Source organism: Pelobates fuscus, chromosome 10 (assembly GCF_036172605.1).
Source record: "Pelobates fuscus isolate aPelFus1 chromosome 10, aPelFus1.pri, whole genome shotgun sequence".
In the NCBI taxonomy this organism is placed as follows: Eukaryota; Metazoa; Chordata; class Amphibia; order Anura; family Pelobatidae; genus Pelobates; species Pelobates fuscus.
This window is the reverse complement of record NC_086326.1, coordinates 12754648-12778580: the sequence shown is the minus strand read 5'-3', so window position 1 is coordinate 12778580 and position 23933 is coordinate 12754648. Positions and strand designations below refer to the sequence as shown.

Sequence of the window (23933 nt, the reverse complement as noted above, 5' to 3'; positions counted from 1 at the left end):
AAGGAGCCTTGATGTGTTCAGAACGAGTCCCGTAAATCACGGCCAGACGGGCTGCTCCTGTCATGCCTAGCTCCACCAAAACCCTGGAGAAAAAAAACATTCCTATAGTCCTGGAGCTTATCAATCGCTGAGAATGTCTTCACGTAGGACCCCAGTTCCTTGACAAAATTCAACTCCTGAACAGCATCCCTTCAGCTGAGGGGCCGGTTCGGAGATGGCCATATTGGGGGTCAACCTTCACAAGAATCGCCTTCTGGCGTTCGGCCGTTACGGCCACAGTAATATTGCCAATAGTGCCAATAGTTGATGCACCCAGCCGTACAGAGTCCCCACCGTAGCTGAATCAAGTAGTGCATACACCTTGTACAAGAAAGGGGTTGGGGGCCCCAGCGTGTCCATGAGTAAATTCTGAAATTCTCCAGGGAGAAGTCAGATTTATTGCGGTTACCAGCCTGATTCGTTTAAGAACTGGGGATTACCCTGAGGTCCCAAAAGGGGGTCAGACCCCTAACACCCGCCTGGGCGGAAGTACCTGAACGGGGGCAGTAGCCCCATTAAGGGTCGCCATGGTAGGGAGGGTGGGCGGGGGATATCCTACCATAACCTCAGAGTCCTTCTCCACTCTCCGGTCGGTGACCGACCTCCTATCACGGGGACTAGCCCGTATCCATAGTCTGTTCTTTTTAGCCCGACCAGGGGCTCATTTGCGCGGTGGGAGCACGCCATCTTTGACTGCCTTAGCAAGTCCATCATGGCAGGCAGGATCTGCATCATGGAGTGGGTGATGAAGGTGATAAGCCTCTGCCATAGCCTTGCGGGCACTGGGCGAGGCGTGCAGAAGGGGGGGGGGCATACCCAGTAAAGCAGGGGTATCAGCAGGGGGCACTAAAGGAGCTTGCGCCAAAAAACTGGGAAAGCGAAGGCGACTTCGTTCCCAGGGCTTAGGTAAAAAGCTCCTTGGCATGGAATACGCTATATTGGAGACTAGTAAGGCCTGACAAACTTACCAGAGGTCAAAGTCTCCCCAGTTGCCCCTGAGGAAAAACCATTAGATTGTCCCTCAGGCACATCACCCTCAGCCTGCATAGCAAGATGGGTTAACATATATATATATGAAAAAAATGTAATGTCTATTTGACAAAGCAGACTTGTAAGCCTGTAATAACAGATATAGGTCTAAAGGAGAATATTTTAATAAATTTACACAAATAAACAGTCAGAAATACATTGTAAGATCAGGTCTCTCTTGTAAGTAAAATTAACTTTGCAAAGGAAACCCCATGTGATCTGGACACACATGCATTTTCCTATATCACTTATAGATGGCAAAGTACAAACTCACAAACAGGGTGATAGGAGCATGAGAAAAATAAAATAAAATATATATATATATATATATATATATATGTATGCTATGCACGACAAGAAAAAATAAATAAGTATGTATCTAGCAGGACAGGGTTGAGTAACCCACACGAGAGATAAAGGTTAATAGGCATACAAATAATAGCAACACAGAATACCTGAACGGTGGTGTGCCCAGGAAAAGACTCAGAGGCTGGCAGGGTAAGGAGGAGGAGGGCCGGGGAAGGAGAGAAGGAACCCTGCAAGCTTGCGGTAAAATCGTGGCAAATACTCCGATCCAAGATGGCCGCTGCACGAGGTATGGAGGAGCACCTCATGGAGAGCAAATAGCAGGGGAAGGTCGCGTGCACACTACCCACGTGGCCGACCCACCTACATCAGGGAGTCACCGCTGAAATGAGCGGAGGCTCGCAAGTGCCTGCCCGACCGCAAACACACATGGCCACCCACAGGAGGCCACCCACGACCCGAGGAGGGGCAGGGGAGGGGAAAAATAGCGGGAAAGGCTTGATCAGTTGGGAGGGGAAAATCCCAGCGGGGCACACCACACAGGCATAGGATAGGGCAAGAAGTGAAGCAAAAGCCCCAAACAGCACAGTAAAATATATGCTATAAAATATATAATAAAATATACAATAAATATACACTAGCCAGCATAGTAGAGCAAGTGAGTACTTATCTGGTCTGAGAGCAGCAAAGAAAGAGGGGGATTGTGGGAGACACAGGCCTTTTATAGTCACTTCTTCTGTTATGTGATTGGTTGCTTGTGTGCCTATACAGTTTTTTCTTTCATTTTGATATATTTGTATTTCTCTATCTTTGCTGCTGAGAGTAATAAAGAAAGAGATATGCATAATAGGAGCCTGCGTGTCTTTAATAAAATCACTGTTTAATCATGATAAGTAGTGAAGCAGGACTGGGGCAAGGTTTCTACCCTCTACCTCTACCCAGCACATTGGCAGATCCAGGGGGGGGCTACGCGGCAATTACCCCCTCCCCCCTGAGAAAATAGGGCTGCCTGAGGTTCTCCCCTGCCAGCCCATGCAGGGCTTGTGCTATCCAAGCACCAGCCCTGCTGTTTGCCTTCATGGACCGGAGGGGAGATCAGTGATCTCCCTTCCTGGCCCACACAGGCACATTGCTGGGCGGCCGGCAGGGGAGGGAGAGAGAGAACCAGGGGGAGCTCTTACCTGCAGCTCCTCTGGGTTCTCCTCTCGCGAGCACGGAGCTTTGCCGCAGTTACCATGGCACCGCTCCGTTCTCGCGTGAGTGAATTCTACCCTGAGCTGCAAGTTAGAGTTCACTAGAACCATTAGAACTGCCAGGGATTGGAAGAAAGCAATGTCTCCCCCTCCCTCAGCACAGGTAAGAAGGGAGGGGGGACATTAGCTATATTTATTTAGCACTTATTTAATAATTGAATTTTTTTATCTTTAATCTGCCCCCTTACACAATGCACCACACACAAATATACATCCCCCTTACACACACAGCCCCCCTTACACACACTGTCCCCCCTTACACACACAGCCCCCCTCTTACACACACTGTCCACCATACACACAGCCCCCCTTACACACACAGACCCCCTTACACACACAGTGCCCCTCTTACACACACAGCCCCCCCTTACACACACAGCCCCCCTCTTACACATACTGTCCCCATACACACACAGTCTCCCTCTTACACATACTGTCCCCCATACACACACAGCCCCTCTCTTACACACACTGTCCCCCATACACACAGCCCCCCTTTACACACACTGTCCCCCCCACACACACAGACCCCCTTACACACACTGTCCCCCACACACACACAGCCCCCCTTATACACACAGCGTCCCCCATACACACACTGCCACCCATAAACACACACAGCACCACTCACACTAAAACACACTGCGCCACTCACACACAAACACACTGCCCCAATACACACACTGCACCCTTTACACACAAGCACACTGCTCCCAATATACAAATTGCTACCCCATATATACACTGCACTCCTCTGACACACTCACTACCCCTCCATACACATACTGCGACCCTCACACACACTGCACCCCTCACACACATACACACTACAGCCCCTATCCCGGCAGACCCTGGGTAAGTTATCAAACATTTTTTTAAACGGTTTGACTACTTACTCTGGGAGGGCGCCACAGCAACTCCTGGCACCAAAACCACTACAGAGAGCTTTAGTGGTTATTGTGCCTGCATTGTTTCTTAAAATGATCTGCCAGTGCCCCTCCCAAGATTAGCTTCTGGATCCGCCAATGACTAAGCATATCTTTCCATGTGATCACGTTTATTGGTGTTCTTCACTAAAAACTGAATGACCCTGTACTGAAAGGCGTAAAACATCCATCTGAATACAAGTCAAGCAGGCAGCAAAATTCAGACGTTTGCACTGTTTAACAATGTCATGATTTTCCAATTAATTTAATTAGAGCAGAAGTCCTAATTTATTAGTTTTCACATTCATTAGTTTTGCACATATCCAAACATATCAATTATTTTCAATTTAGGGTAAATGTAGATAGTTCTCATGTGCTTCTAAATTGGTAATCAGGTATAGTTTGGATATAGATAGGTTATAGCTAATGGAGATAAGAATAACCTTAAAATAAAATACAAAACTATCATATTTTGAGACAAAGTGAAATGTAATGTAATTAGATTTAAGCCTCAACCTATTGTATACTAACCAAATAACAATCATAGTATATTATATTAAAACAGAAAATGTTCATTATCAGGACCAGATTGTTCAACAATAGGCATTGAAACAATGAAGCATTTCTTGAAATACATAGCATGAAACTGGCAAAAATGTAATAAACTTAAAGGCATGTCAGATACTACCAAAATCAAGACAAATAAATTAATTATTTCTGTATACGTCTAACAGATATACATACGGAAAGCCAGTCCAAGGAGTTTTTAATGGAAGTGTGTGTCGTAAGCATATGTACATATGGAGAATAATTGGTCAAGATTTGCCATTATCCTTGTGCCATAACATCACTGGAAAGGTGAGACAAACATTATATAGGAAATATTATAGGACACATTTGGATGAGCAGAAAAAATAAGGCAATTTTCCTAAAACCAAAAAATAAAATATTTCATCTGTTAAACCGTTTTTCTGTGTAAAACAGAAAAATTGTATAAACCTGGGTGAAACTTCTTTTTAACTAATGTTTACGATGTTAACGTATGACAATGTTTACTAGAAGTCCTTTATCAAAGATAATGATGGAAGATCAATATTAATTATATTGTATATTAATATCCCTGGACTTAAATTGCTGTGATTTTGTACAGAAAAAAAAGGTATTCTGAGGTTCCATGATAAAATGTGATAACATTAAAATAAACATCTATTTTTTAGTTGGACAGATCTGGTTGTGCTTTAACAAAAATTGATTCTGACCATTTTGACCTAACAAAGAGTGGTTTCCACATGAGTCTGGAAGGAACAGCATCAGTTACGGAGGATGGTACAGGTGAGAAACATTGTTTTGAGTTGGCTCATCCATAAGATTCCATAGAAAATGTTAAGCAAATCAATTAAGAAATGTTTTATCTGTTGAGTCTACAGGTAAGATCAATTTGGAATCAATTTGTTTCAGCATCCTTTTTAACATTAATTTTATTTGGATGAACCAGTTCTAACACGTTTTTGCACACATCTAGTGCCTTTAATGCTGTCAGGGTGACAGGTGATGATAGTCATTCTGCACACCGCTAGAGATTGTGTTATAGATTAAGTGGCCACTAAATATTTTTCATGCATGTATCTATTGGGGTTATATCTTAAAAGAGCTTGGAAAAGCTGTGGTTCTTATGAACTGCAGCTTATGTAAACCCTACCATTTTCATAGGAAGAAACAAATGGTCTCCATTCAATGGGGCAATGGACTATTAGTGACATTTTATTGAGAAGTGCCTGAAGTTTGCGCTCGGTGCATGCGCTCCTGATTGTGCATGTAAGCCTCCCAATTTATTGTAGAAATAATCACCTTTATAAACTGCATTTGAATTGGAATGCTACTCACCCATAAAATACTTCAGCAAATTGATGTATGTTATGGTTGTGGAGTGGTCCTTTAATAAAGTGGTACTGACCATGCTTTTAGAACATAAATCAATTTGTTTGTACAGCCATAGTCACATTTCCCATGGCTGAGACTCAAGCAGCCTCATTACACAAGGAGCCTCCCTACACAATTTCTGAAAAAGAAGAGTCTACAATTTTAAGGGCTCCATTGATTTATATGAGGCATAGATTGGAAGCTCCTGTCCAGCGTTGCCATTGATTTTGGTGTTTAATTTGGAATTTCTTTTTTCCTGCCATATTAATTGCCTGATAGAACATGCAACAGCCTCCTGTGTGTGATTTTAATTTTGAGTTTAATTGACCGAGGAAAAATACAAACTTGTAAACTCAACATACCATAATATCTGATTGAAAATGAAACCATATTTTTCATGGCGACTGTGTGAGTCACAGACAGGGGATGTGTGGAAAGGGCTGTATGAACAGAAACCAAAAGTGATTGAACTCCTAAATGGCAGTAAATCGAGCAGTGAGACTGCATGGGCATAATATATACACAACACCTTCTACATTAAGCTGGTTTAGATGCTTAGAATATCCTTTAAGGTGTGGGTTCATATTGTTGAAAATTGCAGACACCCTCACCAAAACCTTGATAGTTGTAAGACTCAAACACAGTATAATAATAGAATTAATAATAATATACTACAAAAATACATATTTCTAGCATAAAATTACTGAAGAGTTTGGATGTAATTCTAAATCTGTAGTTTTCTTCAACTATTCCAATATTTACCTTTTAGCACTTTTAAAAAGCTCGAATAAGATAAGAATGCAAATCATGTATCACTGTAGATCGATATCTTTATCTGAATGGCTAGATTTAGTTCTTCTATTTATTCTGAAGACAAGGGAATATTAATGGTTAAGGAGTGGCTTCAATGTAAATGTGCTACACTTGCATTAGCTCAAGTTCTGAGAATTTTGAAAGTCAAGTCCATCTCTTTATCGTTTCTAAATTCCTGAAAATATTTTTTTAAATACTGTCTCATGCATGTCTCTTGAACAATTTCATTTTCTGTGCAGGAATTGAGTTATCTACATCTACTAGTACTTCCATATCAAAGGTATTTGATAAGGTGTCCTTTGTTGATGCTGACCCAAGCTACAAGCCAGGGATTCCATACAGTGGGATGGTAAGAGGCACAGATTCATCCTTACATAGTAATGTGTTCTACATGAAATACGGTCTCTGACACAAACAAAGCAATTATCTCAGTCAACACTTACCTCTCTTACTCTTTGTGTAGCTGAAAGTAACAGATGTCACTGAGCTCCCCATCCCTGACAAGGAAATCTATCTCACCTGCACATGTAGAGAGCACGAGGAAAAACTAACACTGGTAACGGATAGTAATGGACATGCTTTCTTCAAAATGAATAATACAGCCTCGTGGGGAGGAGAAATTTCCATAACAGTAAGAACAAAACTATGGCATGTGTATTTGTAACTAACTTGAATCCTAGGAATTTTTCAACATTAAATCATTCCTCTATTGCAAAAAATATTTGAAACACTTTAAATCCACAATGTTGACTTCAACGTGAAATGGAAGCATTTGCAAGAAGGGTAAAGTCACATCTTAATTTTTATCTTTATGCACTGTGTGCATATTACTGTAGGGGTACAGTGCATGCATATTACTGTAGGAATTAACTGCATACACAATATTGTAAGATTAAACTGCATGTACAATACTGTTGAGTTACACTGCATGCATATTTTAGGGGTTACAATGCATGTACTTTACTGTAGGGTATCATCTGCAATGAATTGAAAGGGTAGCTCCTGCTTTGATGCCACCATGTTGGTAGTCAATCTGATGTGAATGGATGATATGCTTTCTCCTGTCGCTTGGCAGACTGACAGACTGCTTGAGACTTTTTGAGGTTATGAAAGTTTAATGATTCACAGATACAAGAGTACATGTCGTTACGTTAATCCATTAAAAACCCCTGCGACTTCCCACTCAGTAAATCTATGGAGGAGCCAGACTAAATAAGTGAACTGCTTACAACTTATCTCTAAGGTGGCCTTACAAGACACTACATGTAATTATCCCTGATCTGGACATAGCTCACATGAAGGGGATCATCAAAGATAATTTTGAAGGTAGCGGATTACTTAAATTCCAAGAACTACAAACTCTTAAAGGTCTTAGCAGTGACATGTTTCCATTATATCAAATAATCTCAGTGAATGCTATAAAGAGTAGACTAGCTGAGCCACTAGCTGAGCTACAACACCCTATTGAAAAATGGAGTATGCTCCTTCTTGATGCAAGAGGCTTAAGTTCCTTATGTTATGACTCTGTCATACAAAGCAATTTCCCGGGATTGTCCTCTTTAACTAAAGCATATACATTGGAATTGCCTACTTCTATATCTGATGACCAGTGGGTTGTAGCTTTGAGAGAATGTAACTTGTTTATAAAATGTGCAAAACATAAAGAATTATCCTTCAAATTACTATTTCATTGGCATTTAACACTACATAGATTAGCTCATATGCACTCTAATGCAAGTCTCTTAAGATGGAGCGTTTGTGGAGAGGAGAGATCATACACTCATATGTGGTGAAATTTTGCTGCAATATGCTTTAAAGTGCATTAAACACATAACAGGAATATTTCTTGATTTGATGATAGAAGTTTCTCTTCCTCCAGTGGAAGCCCGATTAGATAAAATGCTATGCAAACATACCTTCATGACTATTAAAACTGTGATAGCTTGTGTATAGCAGAGTGTTTTGGTAGACCTACACAACCTACTGGCTTCCACTAAGGACTCAGAGAAATCATTGCAATTGGAAAATGGTATTCTGCATATATTTGATGGAATCTAGAAATGCAATGGCGACCCTGGACAGGAGCTTCCAATCTATGCCTCATATAAATCAATGGAGCCATTAATATTTATTATTAATATTATTATGATGATTTATACCTAGATATTGTGTGTTATTTGGGAGAGAATCCAATGGTATTGTTCACATATTTTTCTTAGGTGTTGTGCCTTACACGGCCATTGCATTAGACTATATACAACATAACTGATATTTTGCATAATTTGTCTATAGTTGGAAACTCTTTATAAAACCTTTGTGGAAAACAAAACTGTTTGAAAGTGCTGTAGGGTTATTATTTATTTTTTTGTGGGGGTTAGTCATCATGTTTGTTTGCTTTTTTAACACAGGCCAAGACACACTTGGAAGAAGCACCATATAAACGTGGCATCATCCAACCACAACATGCTTTCCTCTCCCTTCAACCGTTTTACTCTGCCAGTAAAAGTTTCCTGAAGCTGCATTCCCAGGCTAACGTTCTACCTTGTGAGGGACAACAGGAGGTCCAAGTGGATTATATCATTAATCACACAGAACTGGATGCAGAGACCAAGAGTTTCAATTTACATTATCTGGTAAGAGCTCTGCCGTTGTGTCACACTGCAAAGGGAGAGATGAATGGATTAGAATTGATCCTCACTGATACCTGTACGTTTTAATATGTATGCAGTGTTTATAATTTGTTTTGTTTTCCTAATATTATTTCCGAATATATTCTAGCTCTTCCTGGAATATATGCCAGCTCTTCCTGAAATATATGCCAGCTCTTCCTGGAATATATTCCAGTCACTTGAAAAAGAGAGTTATGTGATACAAAACATTCTGAATATAACACTTTCAGCTATTGGAAGTTCATATGAGAATGTGTTTTCCACCACAGATTTATATAGTTTAAAGGAACCTAAGTAGGCGCACATAAGTTTCTTCTAAAACAAGTAATATATTTATGAATTCATTAAATCATATATTATTTAATACACTGTAGTGTATTGAACACTATTTCATACTTTGGGGGTTAGTTAGGCGCTTGGGGCCTGCCAATAGTCATTATGGGCCCAGGAGACTAGTCTCACAAGTCCTTTGCCTACGTGAGTTTATTTATGTGATTTATATTATATTTCTAAAGAAGCCCACTCTTGACCCTAACTCCCCATCCAACTATCGTCCTATCTCGCTACTGCCTTTTGCATCCAAGAGCCTTGAAAGAATTGTGTATGTGAGATTGAAAGACTTCCTCGAATCAAACTCTCTGCTAGACCCGCTTCAGTCTGGTTTCTGTGCTAAGCACTCTGTGGAAACGGCACTGACCAAAGTATCCAATTATCTACTCGCTGCAAAATCTCGTGGTCACTACTCTATCCTAATTCTCCTTGACCTGTCTGCGGCTTTTGACACTGTTGATCATCAACAGCTTCTTCCCATCCTCAGCAATATCGGTCTTGTCACGACAGTGACCCCTTCTCGCAGAGTGTAACCTAACTATAGAACGTATACCGGACCTTAGAATGGCCGGACTCACGTTAGAGTAGTCAAATGGGATAGCCAGAGGTCAAGGGATAACAGAAGACGGGATAACGATAAGCAAGCCAAAGTACAGGGAACCAGAGAGTAGAGTAGTCGAATAGAGAAGCCAAAAGTCAAATACCAGGGTAGAATACAAATATCACAGAAACTAGCACTAGGGGAACCAGCAAGAACCACACTAGGGCGTCTTACTGCTGTCAGGGCAGCCCTTTTATAGTGTGGTGTGTGTAGCCTTAAAACCACGCCCCCAAAAGGTCCGGGGCCGTGGCCGCGTCAGGACCTTGTCGGCTTCAAGCCGACGGCAGTGGCGCGCATGCGCCGAACCTAGAAATTCCGAGCTGATCGAGCGGCCGGCGTCAGAAGTGCCGTGCCGCTCAGTGAAGGAGGGCGCTGTGCTGCGTGGGTCCGAGGAAGTCAGGTAAGGTATCGTGACAGGTCTACAAGATATTGCTCTCTCCTGGTGCTCCTCCTACCTCTTCCAGCGCTCTTTCAGTGTTTCTTTCTCTGGCTCTGCTTCTTCTCCCCAACTCCTCTCTGTTGGTGTCCCTAAAGGTTCAGTCCTTGGTCCCCTACTGTTCTCCATCTATACTGCCTCCCTTGATAAACTCATTAGCTCCTTTGGCTTCCAATATCATTTCTATGCAGATGACATGCAAATCTACCTGTCCTCTCCTGATCTCTCCCCGTCTCTCTTGACTAGTGTCTCTGACTGCCTCTCTGCTGTTTCTAACTGGATGGCTGCCCACTTCCTTAAACTAAACTTGACCAAAATTGAAATTCTGGTCTTTCCTCCCTCAAGTGTTGTTACTCCTGTGTCTGTCTCCCTCCAAGTCAATGGTGCTACCATCAACTCCACCACACAGGCTCGCTGCCTAGGTGTTCTCTTTGATTCCGACCTCTCCTTCAAGCCTCATGTTCACTCTATCGCCAAATCCTGTCATTTCCATCTCAAAAACATTGCGCGCATCCGCCCCTACTTAACGCCAGATGCGACTAAGGTGTTGGTCCATTCCACTGTCCTTTCTCGCCTTGACTACTGTAATCCTCTTCTCAGTGGTCTTACGTGCTCCCAACTTGCGCCGTTACAGTCCATAATGAATGCGGCGGCGAGGCTCATCTTCCTGTCCGACGGCACCTCCCATGCCTCACCCTTCTGTCAGTCCCTACATTGGCTTCCTATAAAATATAGAGCTTAATTTAAAATTCTGGTTCTTGCTTTTAAATCTCTACATAATGCTGCTCCCACCTATCTATCCTCACTTATACACAAGTATGTCCCGTCTAGGCCCTTACGATCTGCTGAAGACTTACGTCTATCTTCTGTCCGAAATCCCACCTCTGATGATCGCCTTCAAGACTTCACGAGGGCTGCACCGTTCCTGTGGAACTCGCTTCCCTCCTCCGTTAGATGCTCACCCAGTCTCCACTCCTTCAAGAAATCGTTAAAAACCCACTTCTTCATAAAAGCGTATCAATTAAACTCTTAATAGCTCCCAACTGATTCCTCTTCTGCAACTGTCACTAGTCTAATACTATCCTTACCTTTTTGTGTCATTTTACCCCATTCCCTCTAACATGTAAGCTCATTGAGCAGGGCCCTCAACCCTTCTGTTCCTGTGTGTCCAACTTGTCTGGTTACAATTACATGTCTGTTCGTCCACCCATTGTAAAGCGCTGCGGAATTTGACGGCGCTCTATAAATAATATAATAATAATAATAATAATAATAATAATATTTTATTTATTTTAAAATGCCTTTCAGTGCTGTAGAGGAGCACAGTGGATCATTGAAAAGGTTAATTAGAACTTTATCATGTTGTTGCCTTGGCAGTTTATTGCATTTTTAAAACAGCATTTGAATATATATTTAGACATATTTATTCTTTTCCCAGGTAGCTTCTAAAGCATCGATATGGAACTCTGGAACCATAGAAATTCTGGTAGAAAGTGATAGCAGAGGTGAGAGATTTTCCAATTTAGTCGATTGGTGTAAACAATAATAAACATATAAACCTTGAACTATTACACTATTGCTTAATATACACTCAAAACCTTCAACATGTTTACCATTTTTGTCAGGTTTATACAAACACAGGTACTTCACCTGTTAGCAAACTAGAATTGCCATGAAGCTTTTCTAGCCAGAAACACATCATGCATGTTTGTATTTTGTCAAAAGCTTCAAATTAAAAATATGGTATTAAAATATTCGATCATGTTACATGCCATCCATCAATTTATTAATACTTTTTTGTGAAATATTTTTTTATTGAGCGTTTTGAAAGCTCCTTGGTTACTGGCAGCTAAAGCATGTCTGATGCCTAGAAAGAGAATTTCAAATCTTTCTATAATACATTACATCCTTCTCTCCCACAGAGCTGACGGGTACCACCTCTTTTAACCTCCCACTGAGCCCTGACGTGTCTCCAAAACTTATAGCCCTCGTATATATCTTACTGCCAGATGGAGAGATTGTTGCCGATTCAGCCAAATTTACTGTCCAGAGATGCTTCAAGAATAAAGTAAGCTTGTGGAGGGAACATACAGAAAAAATGCACAATAAGAAAAATAAACCTGGTAGTGGTATTTATTCAAAGGAACACATTGGTGTCAGCAATACAAACGTGTATCCCTGCACTATAGTGTTAAAAACAATATTTTTTGTGTGTAGACAGCCTCCCCTTGCACCTGACAAAAAGGATTAAAACTCCCATTATTCCAACAACGCACTTGTCTGCCGCACCTGGGTCCACCCCCACTCATTCTCTTTTCTCTGAAAAGGCATCGTTTACATTACAAGGCCTGCAAAGACATTTTATACACACAAGAACAACTGCATTATGCTTTAGTTGTTCTGATGAGTTTAGTGTCCCTTTAAGGACTCCCTATAATTTGTTTGAATCAGCATAAAAAATTATTCCAACCTGTTAGAAAAACAACTTTTCAAATTCTATATCTGCAGACATAGCCATTAGAGTCTATAATAATTTCTAACATTTTTCTAACAGATTGGAATAATTTCTGATACTGGTTTAACCCCTTCCAGAACACGGACGTGCTAGGTACATCCGACAAAAATGGTCCTTAATTACCTCGGACATACCCAGTACGTTCGCGGCAATTCCTATTTATCCGTTCCCCTGCTGGCAATCAGTGTTCCTCTCGACCAGACAGTCCCCCCTCTGCAAATAAGACCCCTGTGGGCCATGTGATCGCTCTAACAGAGCGGTCACATGGCTGCAATAGGCGCCTAGGCATCTGCCTGCAGGGGGACTGGATGAACTGACTCTCCCTGCATCTGTTAAATAGAAAAAATTTTAGTAATTAAAAAAAAAAAAATAATGTGTGTGTGTGTGTATATATCTCTATATATATATCTATATTTAAAATTTAGAAACTATTTAGCATGGGTGTTTTTTGGCGGTTGTAGATGCATAACAGATTTTGGGGGTCAAAGTTTGAAAAAGTGTTTTTAAATGTTTTCATCATATTTTAGCTTTTTTTAATAGTACATTATATGATAAGATTAAACTAATGGTATCTTTAGAAAGACCATTTAATGGCGAGAACAGTATATAATGTGTGGGTACAGTAAATAAGTAAAAGGAAAATTACAGCTAAACTCAAACACCGCAGGAATGTAAAAATAGCCCTGGTCCTTAACGGTAAGAACATTGAAAATTGGCCTGGTCACTAAGGGGTTAAATTAATTAAATTGAGGTCTACATGAAAGGAATTAGCTTATGACCTCTTGTTCATTAGTAGATCATCTGAGAGGTCCCTATATTGGCATTTAATAAGTTGTACAATTGTTTCATATTTCCTTTTGTTTTATTTATTTAATCTTTCTCTATCTTTCTAAGTAAGAGTATCTAAAGCAGCAACGAGACAGTTTGGAAAACTGCCCAGTTAATATATTATATAGGTGCCTTAAATACCTGTAATTAGGACATATTTTATGTTTGCAATGTCATACTTAATGTTTTTTTTTATTTTTTAGTTATCCTTGTGTGGTATCTAGTCTGAATTGTTTGAAGTATTGAAATACCATAGATGAAATATATAATAATATATATATATATATAATAGAACAATAGTAATGCATACTATGTCACATATATTTGCATAGATTGAATCCACTGCAATACCATCATCTAGTGCCAAGATTCTTAATCACTAGCTACTCTATAGGAATAAAAAGACTTGGTGATACGGCACTAACTCCAAAGGAAGCAGAATAAGGTCTGTTACTTGGATACCCTAATAACTAAAGAGGAACAAGGAAAAAATACAGAAAAAAACAGACTGCAGATAATCCTATACAGATATATACACAATATTATATATACAAATATTGAGATATAACAACAATAAAGTGTCCCAGCAGAAAAAGTATTTTTTGGAGATAAGAACATTTTGAAGGTAGTGCTTTTTTGGAGGTCAGTCTATTATCCTCCTTAGTGCTAGTGTAAGTAGACAACACTTTTTTAGTGCAGATGAGGAATTCTGTCGTTGGTGTGTCATATGTAATAAAACACAAAATAAACCACCAGTAGTGTAATCCAGTATATACAATGTTTTAGATAAAATTAAGATAAAGTACACTAACAAGGGGAGAGCTCTATTCAGCTCTTCGATGGGGCTCTGAGCAGTACAATCCCCGCTCAAGGATACATCTGGAGCTGTCCTCTTTTGATGTTCACAATTTAAATGGCATATGAAAACGGCATATAAAACAATATATAGTGCTCATAGTTTCAAACAATAGTACTTTTAAAAAAACATATATAAAATCTACTCACAATTTCAAGAGCACCTTTTGCTCAATGATATCAGCTTGGGTGGTATGATCCCCACCAAGGATATATGTAGGTAGATGTGGAGGTTCTTTTAGATTAAAAAATAAATGCAGGAAAAAAAAGAAACATAAATTTTTGAGGGTAAAAACCATGTTTACTGTAATATACTACACAAAGGAAAAACAGATTAAAAAAAAGTCCTTCAATATAATCACAACCCGTTTCACCCATAGACTTTCTCAAGTGATAAAAACAGGTCCTGCATGTATCCCTATTTAAAGGGCTTTGAGATAAATGATCATTTTCAAGAAAAGTCGCAGAAATATGACATCATTAGGCCACATGACCTTCATTTACATATATACTTGTTTCTGGCCTTATCATTAGCTACTCTATAGGAATAAAAAGAAGGGTAGATAGAGCGCTAATATATAATATTGCGTAAAAGTGTAAAGTGCTGGTGCACAAAATATATTTAAAAAACCTTAATTGATATCTTAAAGTGCTTACATAAGTGCTTTCAAAGTGCTTACTTATGTAAGCACTTTAAGATATCAATTAACACTTAAGGTTTTTTAAATATCTTTTGCGCACCAGCACTTTACACTTTTATCTTTTTGTACCTCATTACCAAGGTTTACAGCGAGTGCTGCATATCACAAAAGTTTTCCATTATTCTGTTTTAATTATTTATGGTTGCGCCGATTTTATCTATATTGTGTTATTATATAATATTGTGCATATATATATATATATATATATATATATATATATATATATATGTAAAAGATTATCTAGTATTTCTTATATGGCGCAGTCTTTTTTTTTTCCTGTTTTTTTTTAGCTACTCTATGTTTAAAAGCCACGTTTGTTTTAAATAATTTCTAAATGCTAACTTTTATCTTTTTACTATTTTGGCCACGTCTGCAGAGTACCACAGTGGTTTCTTAAATTTTCTGCTCTTCCTGACAAGCCTAATGGAATTTTCTGTTGCTTTCAGTAGTGCAACTTTTAAATAATCCCATTTCTCCCGGACTCCATTTAAATTGCTCCAGTCTGATAATGACTCCTTTACGCATATTCTAATTTTACTGTATACTAATCGTTCACTGTAAAATACAGTGAACGATTAGTATAAAATATGGCAGTACAATATGATTTCAATGACTAAAACCAGTCAATATATAATTCCTAAAATGAGCAATGCCATCTAGATAGCAAACATTGAAGTCCCTCCAGAAATTAACAGCAGGCAGTTTACAAATACGAGGAAAGGTTAAAGGAACTTAACATGTATAGCTTGGAGGAAAGCGGAGACAGGGGGGATATGATAGAAACATTTAAATACATAAAGGGAATCAACACAGTAAAGGAGGAAACTATATTTAAAAGAAGAAAAACTACCACAACAAGAGGACATAGTCTTAAATTAGTGTTGTGTTGGCAACTTCAATAACTTATTGTGGTCGTCTAGAAGTTCAACCACCATGTTTTATGGACACTCAGAAATAGAAAAGATGCAAGTAAGAAAGCCCCCCATGTAACGGGCCCTCCGTCAATCGATGCTCCTAGTGCTTACCAAGGACCATCAGCACCACACCAGACACCATAAGCACTGCAGACCCCACAAACTGCCGCAGCTTGGTTGGGGTCTCACTGTCTCCTGCCCACCCTGGAACTATGACAAGGTTCCAGGCTCCAGTAGGTGAACCTTTCTTCCTTCAGAGAGCAAAGCAGGAACAGCTCTTAGAAGAGCTTGTGATTAGCATCCAGGGGAGTATACAGAGTATAGCAATCCCCAGTGTTATAAAGCAGTACCCTACAACACGAGACGAGGCTGCGAGTTGAGGGTAAGAAGGTCTGAAGGTTTATTGAACAGCTTGAGTTTTTATACAGTTTTTTCCCACAAGGTTGATGCCCAGGTGAACCTTGTGGGGCACAGGACACAGAATTAACAAACCAATAAAAACAAGATTTTTTCAAGATCAGAACAGCTTTGAGCTGCATTTCGAGTGGTGTTATATACCTCCTGATATGTCCCTGTGGAAGACACTACGTAGGACGAACCAAGAGGAAGTTTAAAATAAGATTGGGGGAACATATACGAAACATTAAGAAAGGATTGAGTACCCACAACCTCTCAAGACATTTCTCAATTTTTCATGCTAATAATCCAGTAGGTCTCGAATTTTTAGTTATTGAAAAAGTCAATACTCATTGGAGAGGAGGTGATCCAGAAAAAGCCCTAGACAGAACTGAGGCCAGATGGATTTTTAAACTCAATAGTCTTGAACCACTAGGTTTGAATATTGATTTTGAACTGAATGCGTTTCTGTAGTACAACTTTTTGCCTCCCATTAGAAGAATATACGTGCATATATATATATATATTTTATTGTAACAGTATTATTTATGATACGATAGAATGATAAGGAGAAAAACATTTTTTATCTTGCAGAAGACCATCTAAGAAAAACCAGCTGTTTTGAGAATAAGATAACCAAGTCCATTTTCTAGATAACATCTATTTTCAATGTATTCTATTTTTATAATTATTGAACAATATCTCTTTAAGTAATATCTAATTTTATAATTATTTTCTTCTAAAATATTTTTTAGATATAACTATCTGTATTTGTATTTTGTAAGTAATTAATGATTTTTATTTATAGATCCTTTTCTCATTCTTTGTTATGATACGATAGAATGATAATGAGAAACATTTTTTATCTTGCAGAAAACCATCTAAGAAAAACCAGCTGTCTTGAGAATAAGATAACCAAGTTCATTTTCTAGATAACAACTATTTTTATAATTATTGAATAATATCTTTTTAAGTAATATCTAATTTTATAATTATTTTCTTCTAAAATATTTTTTAGATATAACTATCTGTATTTGTATTTTTTAAGTAATTAATGATTTTTATTTATAGATTGTTTTCTCATTCTTTGTCTTTATAGTTCATATTGACTTTTAATGTTTTAATTCTTAACCATTACTATTACCTATAATGGGATGTTTAACATAATGTTAATAGCTGACCAATTAACATTTCTCTAATAAGGAATTATGGGCTTATTTGCATTTGCCTCATTTAAAATGCAAAGTGATGTATTGTATATACCCATTTGAATATGTAAAGTGACTTATCATATGCATTCCGCTTTATATGCAAAAATGATTTATGTAGTAGAAATCTGTTTAACAAATGATGCACCAGCAAACAAGGGGTTAATCTTTTAAGAAAGCAATTAGACCAGAGTGTATTTAACAAAAGAGAGAACCGAGAATGCCATCCTCTGATGAAGTGATACTACGATCACGAAACGCGTAAGGCGGCATTCTATTCCGATTCCCAAGAGAGTGAGCAGGAGAGTGAGCTGGAACACAAATCTGAGCTGCAGTGGAACACACACGGCTGTCAGCAAGTCTGTCTGCAACACAAAGAGGTCCAGATCTGATTTCATCCGGCCGGTGAGAGAGATTTTTAACATCTTTTGGACACTCAAAACTTTAATTTGACAGAAGCTGCTCTCCAAACTTGGGAACTTTTATTGTCTTTTATATTTTATGTGTTAGTTATTGACAGTGATTTATTGCTAATAAACATTTTTTTTACTTGAAGCAATCTGTCGGCTGCACATATAATTGACACAGTTTTTCTACTACAGTGGGATAATACATATCTTTCCCAAAATTCATTTATTTTTTCAGTGTACTGGTTAAACATATGTGGTTAAACCTTTACTAGATTAAATTTATTCAGCTATTGTTTCATTTTTCTTGCCCACATATGGGAAGAAAAGATACAAAAAGCTGAGACATTTGTTACACAATATTGCTATTTTGTGAACTCATATTGCCTTAATAACTATCTCCACAGAGTCCTGCTATTACTATTGATTACTCAATAGACACACTTACTATTTACACTTTTAACCTCAGGTGGCGGTTATTCTCGCAGTGATTCAGTGGTTATGGTACACATATCCGGTCTCATCGTTTAAAATTTGAGAGTTATTCACCAGTGTAAGCTGGAGTTTATCTATTAAGTTACTTTTGAAAATAATTATTACAATGGTCCATATAAGGGGTATATCGCATTTCCATTCACATTAAAGAAAGCAGATAATGTCTATTTCAGCGTTGAGACTTCCGGATTCCAAGGTGCCTAACGGATGAATCCAGACGGTCTCTTGATGTGCTAACCTCTCCTCCCTATTTCCACCTCTCCAGTGGGGTTTTATATGTTCAATACCGAAACTCATCTTAGTCTGCCATTTGAAAATGGGGCAGTTATTACAGTGAACCGGAACTGTGTGATTGATATATTTTTTCCTTATATTATTCTGATGTTCTAGAAATCAGATTTTCAGTTTTCTCTTGGTTTTGCTGATATACTGTTTGCCACACGGACACTGGAGCATACATACCACATAGTCCGTGAGGCATCCAATACAGTCTCTGATCAGATATTTTTTTCCGGTTACTGTACTAATTAAATCTTTTTTTATTCCCACTTTAATCCCTGTGGTTTTACATGATTTGCATGTTAGACATCCTCTAAAACTGCAGATTCAGATATTTCTCTCTGTTTATTGATATATTTAATAACTTAACTAGGTGCTAGGGTGTTTTTTAAATTCTTTGTTTTTTAAAAACTTATAGGAAGAATCAGGAAGGAGAGGTCCTAATAAGCTGTCTTCCTGTAGTATAGACCAATGTTTCGATATTGCCCTCCTGATTTTAAAATGATCTGTATTATATTTTGTAATAAAGGCGTGATCGTATTTCTTAATACTTTCTCTATTTGTATAGTTCTTTTTTTTGGGGTTTATCCTCTAATAGATTGCTTCTATTTTTTTTTTAAATCTTTTTAAGTTCCTTCTCTAAGTGATTTTTGTTGTATCCTTTTGCAATTAATTTGTTTTTCACAACAATGGCTTGAGGTTGAAATTTGTTTAATTTGGAGCAATTGCGATGTACTCTAGTAAATTGGCTTTTGGCAATTCCTTTGAGCCAAGGTTCATGGTGACAGCTCTGTCTATGTACAAAGCTATTGCCATCTGTTTAAAAAAAAACAAAAAACATTTAGAAGTAATATTAGATCCATTATTAGAAAGGGTCACATCCAAAAAAATTATTTTCTCTCTATACCATTCTGCGGTACATTTTTCATTATAAGAATTATGGTTTAAAAAATCAACAAATTAGGTGAAAGAATGTTCTGTGCCTCGCCAAATAATACATATGTCATCTATACATCTTTGCCAGAGGACCAGGTCTCTCCCCCAGCTATGCCAAGACCACACAGTCAACTCCTCCCACCTTCTCATGAAAATGTTGACATAGCTGGGGGCGAACCTGGTCCCCTTGGCTGTCCCTGTGAGTTGTAAAAAAAAACTTATTTTCAAACATAAAATAATTGTGGTAAGAGAAAAAAAAAGAACTCAGCGCTTTGAAATTAGAAATCTGAACTAATCAATTCTATTACAGCATATATATAGATGTTAGCTAGCTAGCTTATTATATTGGAATATAGTCAGTGAGGTGCCCTTGAAGGCACAGTTATATACGTAAGACATATTGATCTCTTTCCCTTTCCCTGTCTTTATTCCTCTTGGTACGTTTTTCTATCTGATAGGTGCCCTTGAAGGCACAGAAATACTTCTATCCTCTTAAAGAGCTTTCTATTTCCATCAATATCTTTGTAGGGGTTTCAATTAATTAACTAATTAAGGTGCCTTTTGGGGCATTAGATATTGTGATACCACCTCTACGTTACTTTCTCTGCAGTCTCCTTAAACAGCAAGTTTTCACGTTAATATATATATTCTCACTTTGCTGCTCAGTCAGACATCTTCTGAGAATTATCAGATTGGAATTGCAACATTAGTTAGTATTTTTTCTTGCTACATTATTTCAGAGTCCTAATTTCCTTTTTTTCATTCACAGTATTTTTGACAAACTGTTACATCAAGTAATTTCTATTTAGAGTCGGACATTTAATTTATCTAAGGGCTATTTAGACATTTCAAACAACACTTCTAATTGCAAAATGTTGTTTGTCTTTTAAATCTTGTATTTTACATATTATCTCTTGATATTTCTCTGTACATACACCTAGGTATATTAAGAGTAATTGTGTATAACCATCACTTTGTACTCCTTTCACTATTAAAAGTTATATTTTAAATTATATATTTACGGCACTGTTCTCTCTCTTTTTTTTTTCTCTTACCATAAAATAATTGTGTACTCCATCGGCCGCCTCACTTTGTATCTCACAGGGGCAGGCATCTACCCCCCCCCCCCCACGACTATGCCCAAGAACCGCTAGCACACTTAACATTTCCCTTTGGGCTCATTATAATATAACCCAGAGACAAGTACGACTTAGGAGCCCTCCAACTCCGTAAGAGCACCACTACTATCTGCCTTTCCCACGTACAACACCACACATACCTACCTTTTGCCCAGCCGGCGAGAAGAGAGGAGCTCTTACCACAGACGTACCCAGCAGCCAAGCATATACGGCAGTTAATAGCCCACAAGACTCACCAAGCTGTTGTTATTGCATTATTTTACTTTAAAAATATAAAAATCATATGCACACACTGTCAATGTTATGATATTGTCATACCATGTCTGAAAATACAGGACTGCTCCGCTGTCGTGGCGAGACAGTCCCAATCTGTATATTCTTTGTGCAACAAAAATAAAGAATTTAAAAAAAAAATAATAATTGTGTTCTAAAATAAAAGTGATGGCTTGTAAAATTAAATCCCTAAGTGGGGAGGCATCTTGGGGCGATATTCTTTCATCCTTCTAGTGAGTGATATTCCACTTAGCGCATTCACACTCATTTACGCATTCACACTCAGTGCTGCACTATTATTTGTTTTTTATTCACATTGTAGATATGCAGCTGTATCCTTTTTTTGTTTGCATGCAAGTGTAAAATATAGTCTTAATCTGTACAATGTTCCTGTCTCTGAGTAATGTAATTTTTCCTTTATGTCTATAATTATTCCAGTGTTACATTTCTCCCATTTCAGGTATCTGTTGGGTTCTCTCCAGATGAAGTCCTCCCTGGATCAAATGTTTCCTTACAGATTCAGGCAGGAGCTGGATCCCTCTGTGGCCTTAGGGTTGTGGATCAGAGCGTGGTGTTAATGAAACCTGAAAAAGAACTGACAGCTGATACCGTGAGATATTCAATGATAAATACTGAATTGTTGTCAGTGTGTGAACATCCTGCATAGCTGTCATCACCATTTTGTCTCTGTCTGAAAATCCTGCATGTAATATCTGTGATTTATTTGATTTATGTTACTCTTATTCTCTACTCTATTGTAATTCCTTTATCTTATATGCTTCTCTCATTCTTTACTGCTTAAGTATACCATTCCGCTATACTTTCTGTCATTGTTTTAAAACATTAAGTATCACTTACAGTGCTGCCACCAACCCCATGTGTGTCCTACTAAGGGTTAATAAGTATAAAAAGGTTCTTAAGAATACCCTTTTCAGTCTCCTTAGATATATCTGCCTGTTGTTAAAAGCTCCAAGGTGAATTGTTAGTGTAGGAATATGAGGTTTGCCTTGACAGGGCAGATGAGCTTACACTTTAGTGATACCAAAAACACAGTTATGTAAACCTGCATAGGGTTTTGGGATAGTGCACATATAACTCTATTTTGTTTTTTGTTTTGTGTTAATATTATTAAAAAAAAACATACACCTACAGTTTTCAAATTAATACATCAAATAAGCTAATGCATTAGGGAAAGAGGTCACAGTTAAGTAAATTAAGATTTTTAAGGAGTCACTGACCTTATAAGCAGGCAGACTTGTTCCTGTTCAGTCCAATATTATAAGGTAAAATTCCATCGCAGCTGATGACGTTTAAAAATGATGGGATGCTAAACTCTACCCACAGAATTTCACCATGCCCTCTGACTTGTTATGCTCTGCCCACTTCACTTCATGCACTACACCAAAGACCCGATATAGAAGAAGACACAGTCCTTATCTAATGCAATATTACTAATTCAAATTTCTGGGGGATGGTTTTGCGAATCCAAAAATTACACTCTTTAATTTTTTATTTTAATATGGTGGCTAAAATTCAGCCAAATCCACACCTTCTTTGATTCAAAGAAAATATGTTTCAGTATGTAACCCTTTTTTTTTGCAGAGACATGGGCATTTAAATATTGACAAGGAGTAATTCAGTTAAATAGCTGTTTGCATTGCGATGATCAAGTCAGTTTGAGTCTCCTATGTCTTGTGAGGGATCTCTGATCGCTAATGAATTTGAAATGCTCACAATCTGAGTCTTTTCCATCCTCTGAAATAAAGTGGTTAAAAATATATCAAATAATGTTTTGAAATTGTCCCATCTTTCATTTCACCATGCTTTGATTCCATTCAAAGGTTCACGCTCTATTCCCTGTCAATGATTTTGGTGGGTACGATAATAGAGTAGAAGAACGTGACTCTAACTGTGGAGAATCACATTTCTGGGGATATTTTTCACAAGGGCCCAACATTTATGTAGATGTCTACAGCTTATTTAAGGTAATTATGTCATTATTTTTTGTTACACCCTGAATTCATACTTCTAAATATCTATATTCTTGAGTAAAAAATGAATTGTATGTTCACATAAGACAGATACTCTTTGTTTCCTGCAGGGCCATTGATAAAAGCCTAAAGATTGTATTTAATTTTTTTTAATTTAAAAAATAAGTAAGTAAGTAATTCAGAAATATACATATAATCAGTTGATTGAAAAAAATCTTTAATGGATATATATATATAGGATCATTTTATTTTTACATAATGTAATATAATAATAATAATACAAATCATCATCAGACTCCTAATATGATTTCCTTATAGATACAGCATTGAATGACTTAGTTAAGATAGTTGCAATAAAGTCAGTAGAATTGTAAAGTATGAAACTAATATGATGCACAGGAACAGGAGGAATTTTGGGAAATCTTAGTAGATTTCAGGCCTACTGTCCTGACGGCATTTAGACAACAATTATGTTTTTATAATCTAACAGTTAGAATTTTCCTTTGAATTGCAGGACATGCGCTTGAAAATAATTACCAGTGGGAACATTAAGAAGCCTGTAGAATGTCATCGCTTTGGTATTGTATATAGTAAAACAAGAATATTCACACCAATATTTCTGAAAGACGATGGTGAGCTACTTGTAAAAAATAAATAAACACATATATTTATGT

The 23933-nt window shown here is 37.9% G+C and overlaps 2 protein-coding genes across 3 annotated transcripts in view; both read left to right on the top strand.

Moving 5' to 3' along the window:
- Nucleotides 1–23933, top strand: part of LOC134575465 (alpha-2-macroglobulin-like) — a 312276-nt gene that overhangs the window by 46381 nt on the left and 241962 nt on the right. Inside the window, exons 8-12 of one of the 2 annotated variants that reach the window (XM_063434760.1) lie at nt 4288–4411; nt 4771–4885; nt 6526–6635; nt 6750–6917; nt 8695–8919. The exons of the other annotated variant lie outside the window; for it this stretch is intronic. Coding sequence (XP_063290830.1) covers nt 4288–4411; nt 4771–4885; nt 6526–6635; nt 6750–6917; nt 8695–8919 — 742 coding nt within the window. The remainder of the gene's footprint in view (nt 1–4287; nt 4412–4770; nt 4886–6525; nt 6636–6749; nt 6918–8694; nt 8920–23933) is intronic. 2 annotated transcript variants of the gene reach the window in all.
- Nucleotides 1–23933, top strand: part of LOC134575463 (alpha-2-macroglobulin-like) — a 260467-nt gene that overhangs the window by 185022 nt on the left and 51512 nt on the right. The gene's annotated exons all lie outside the window — the stretch shown is intronic.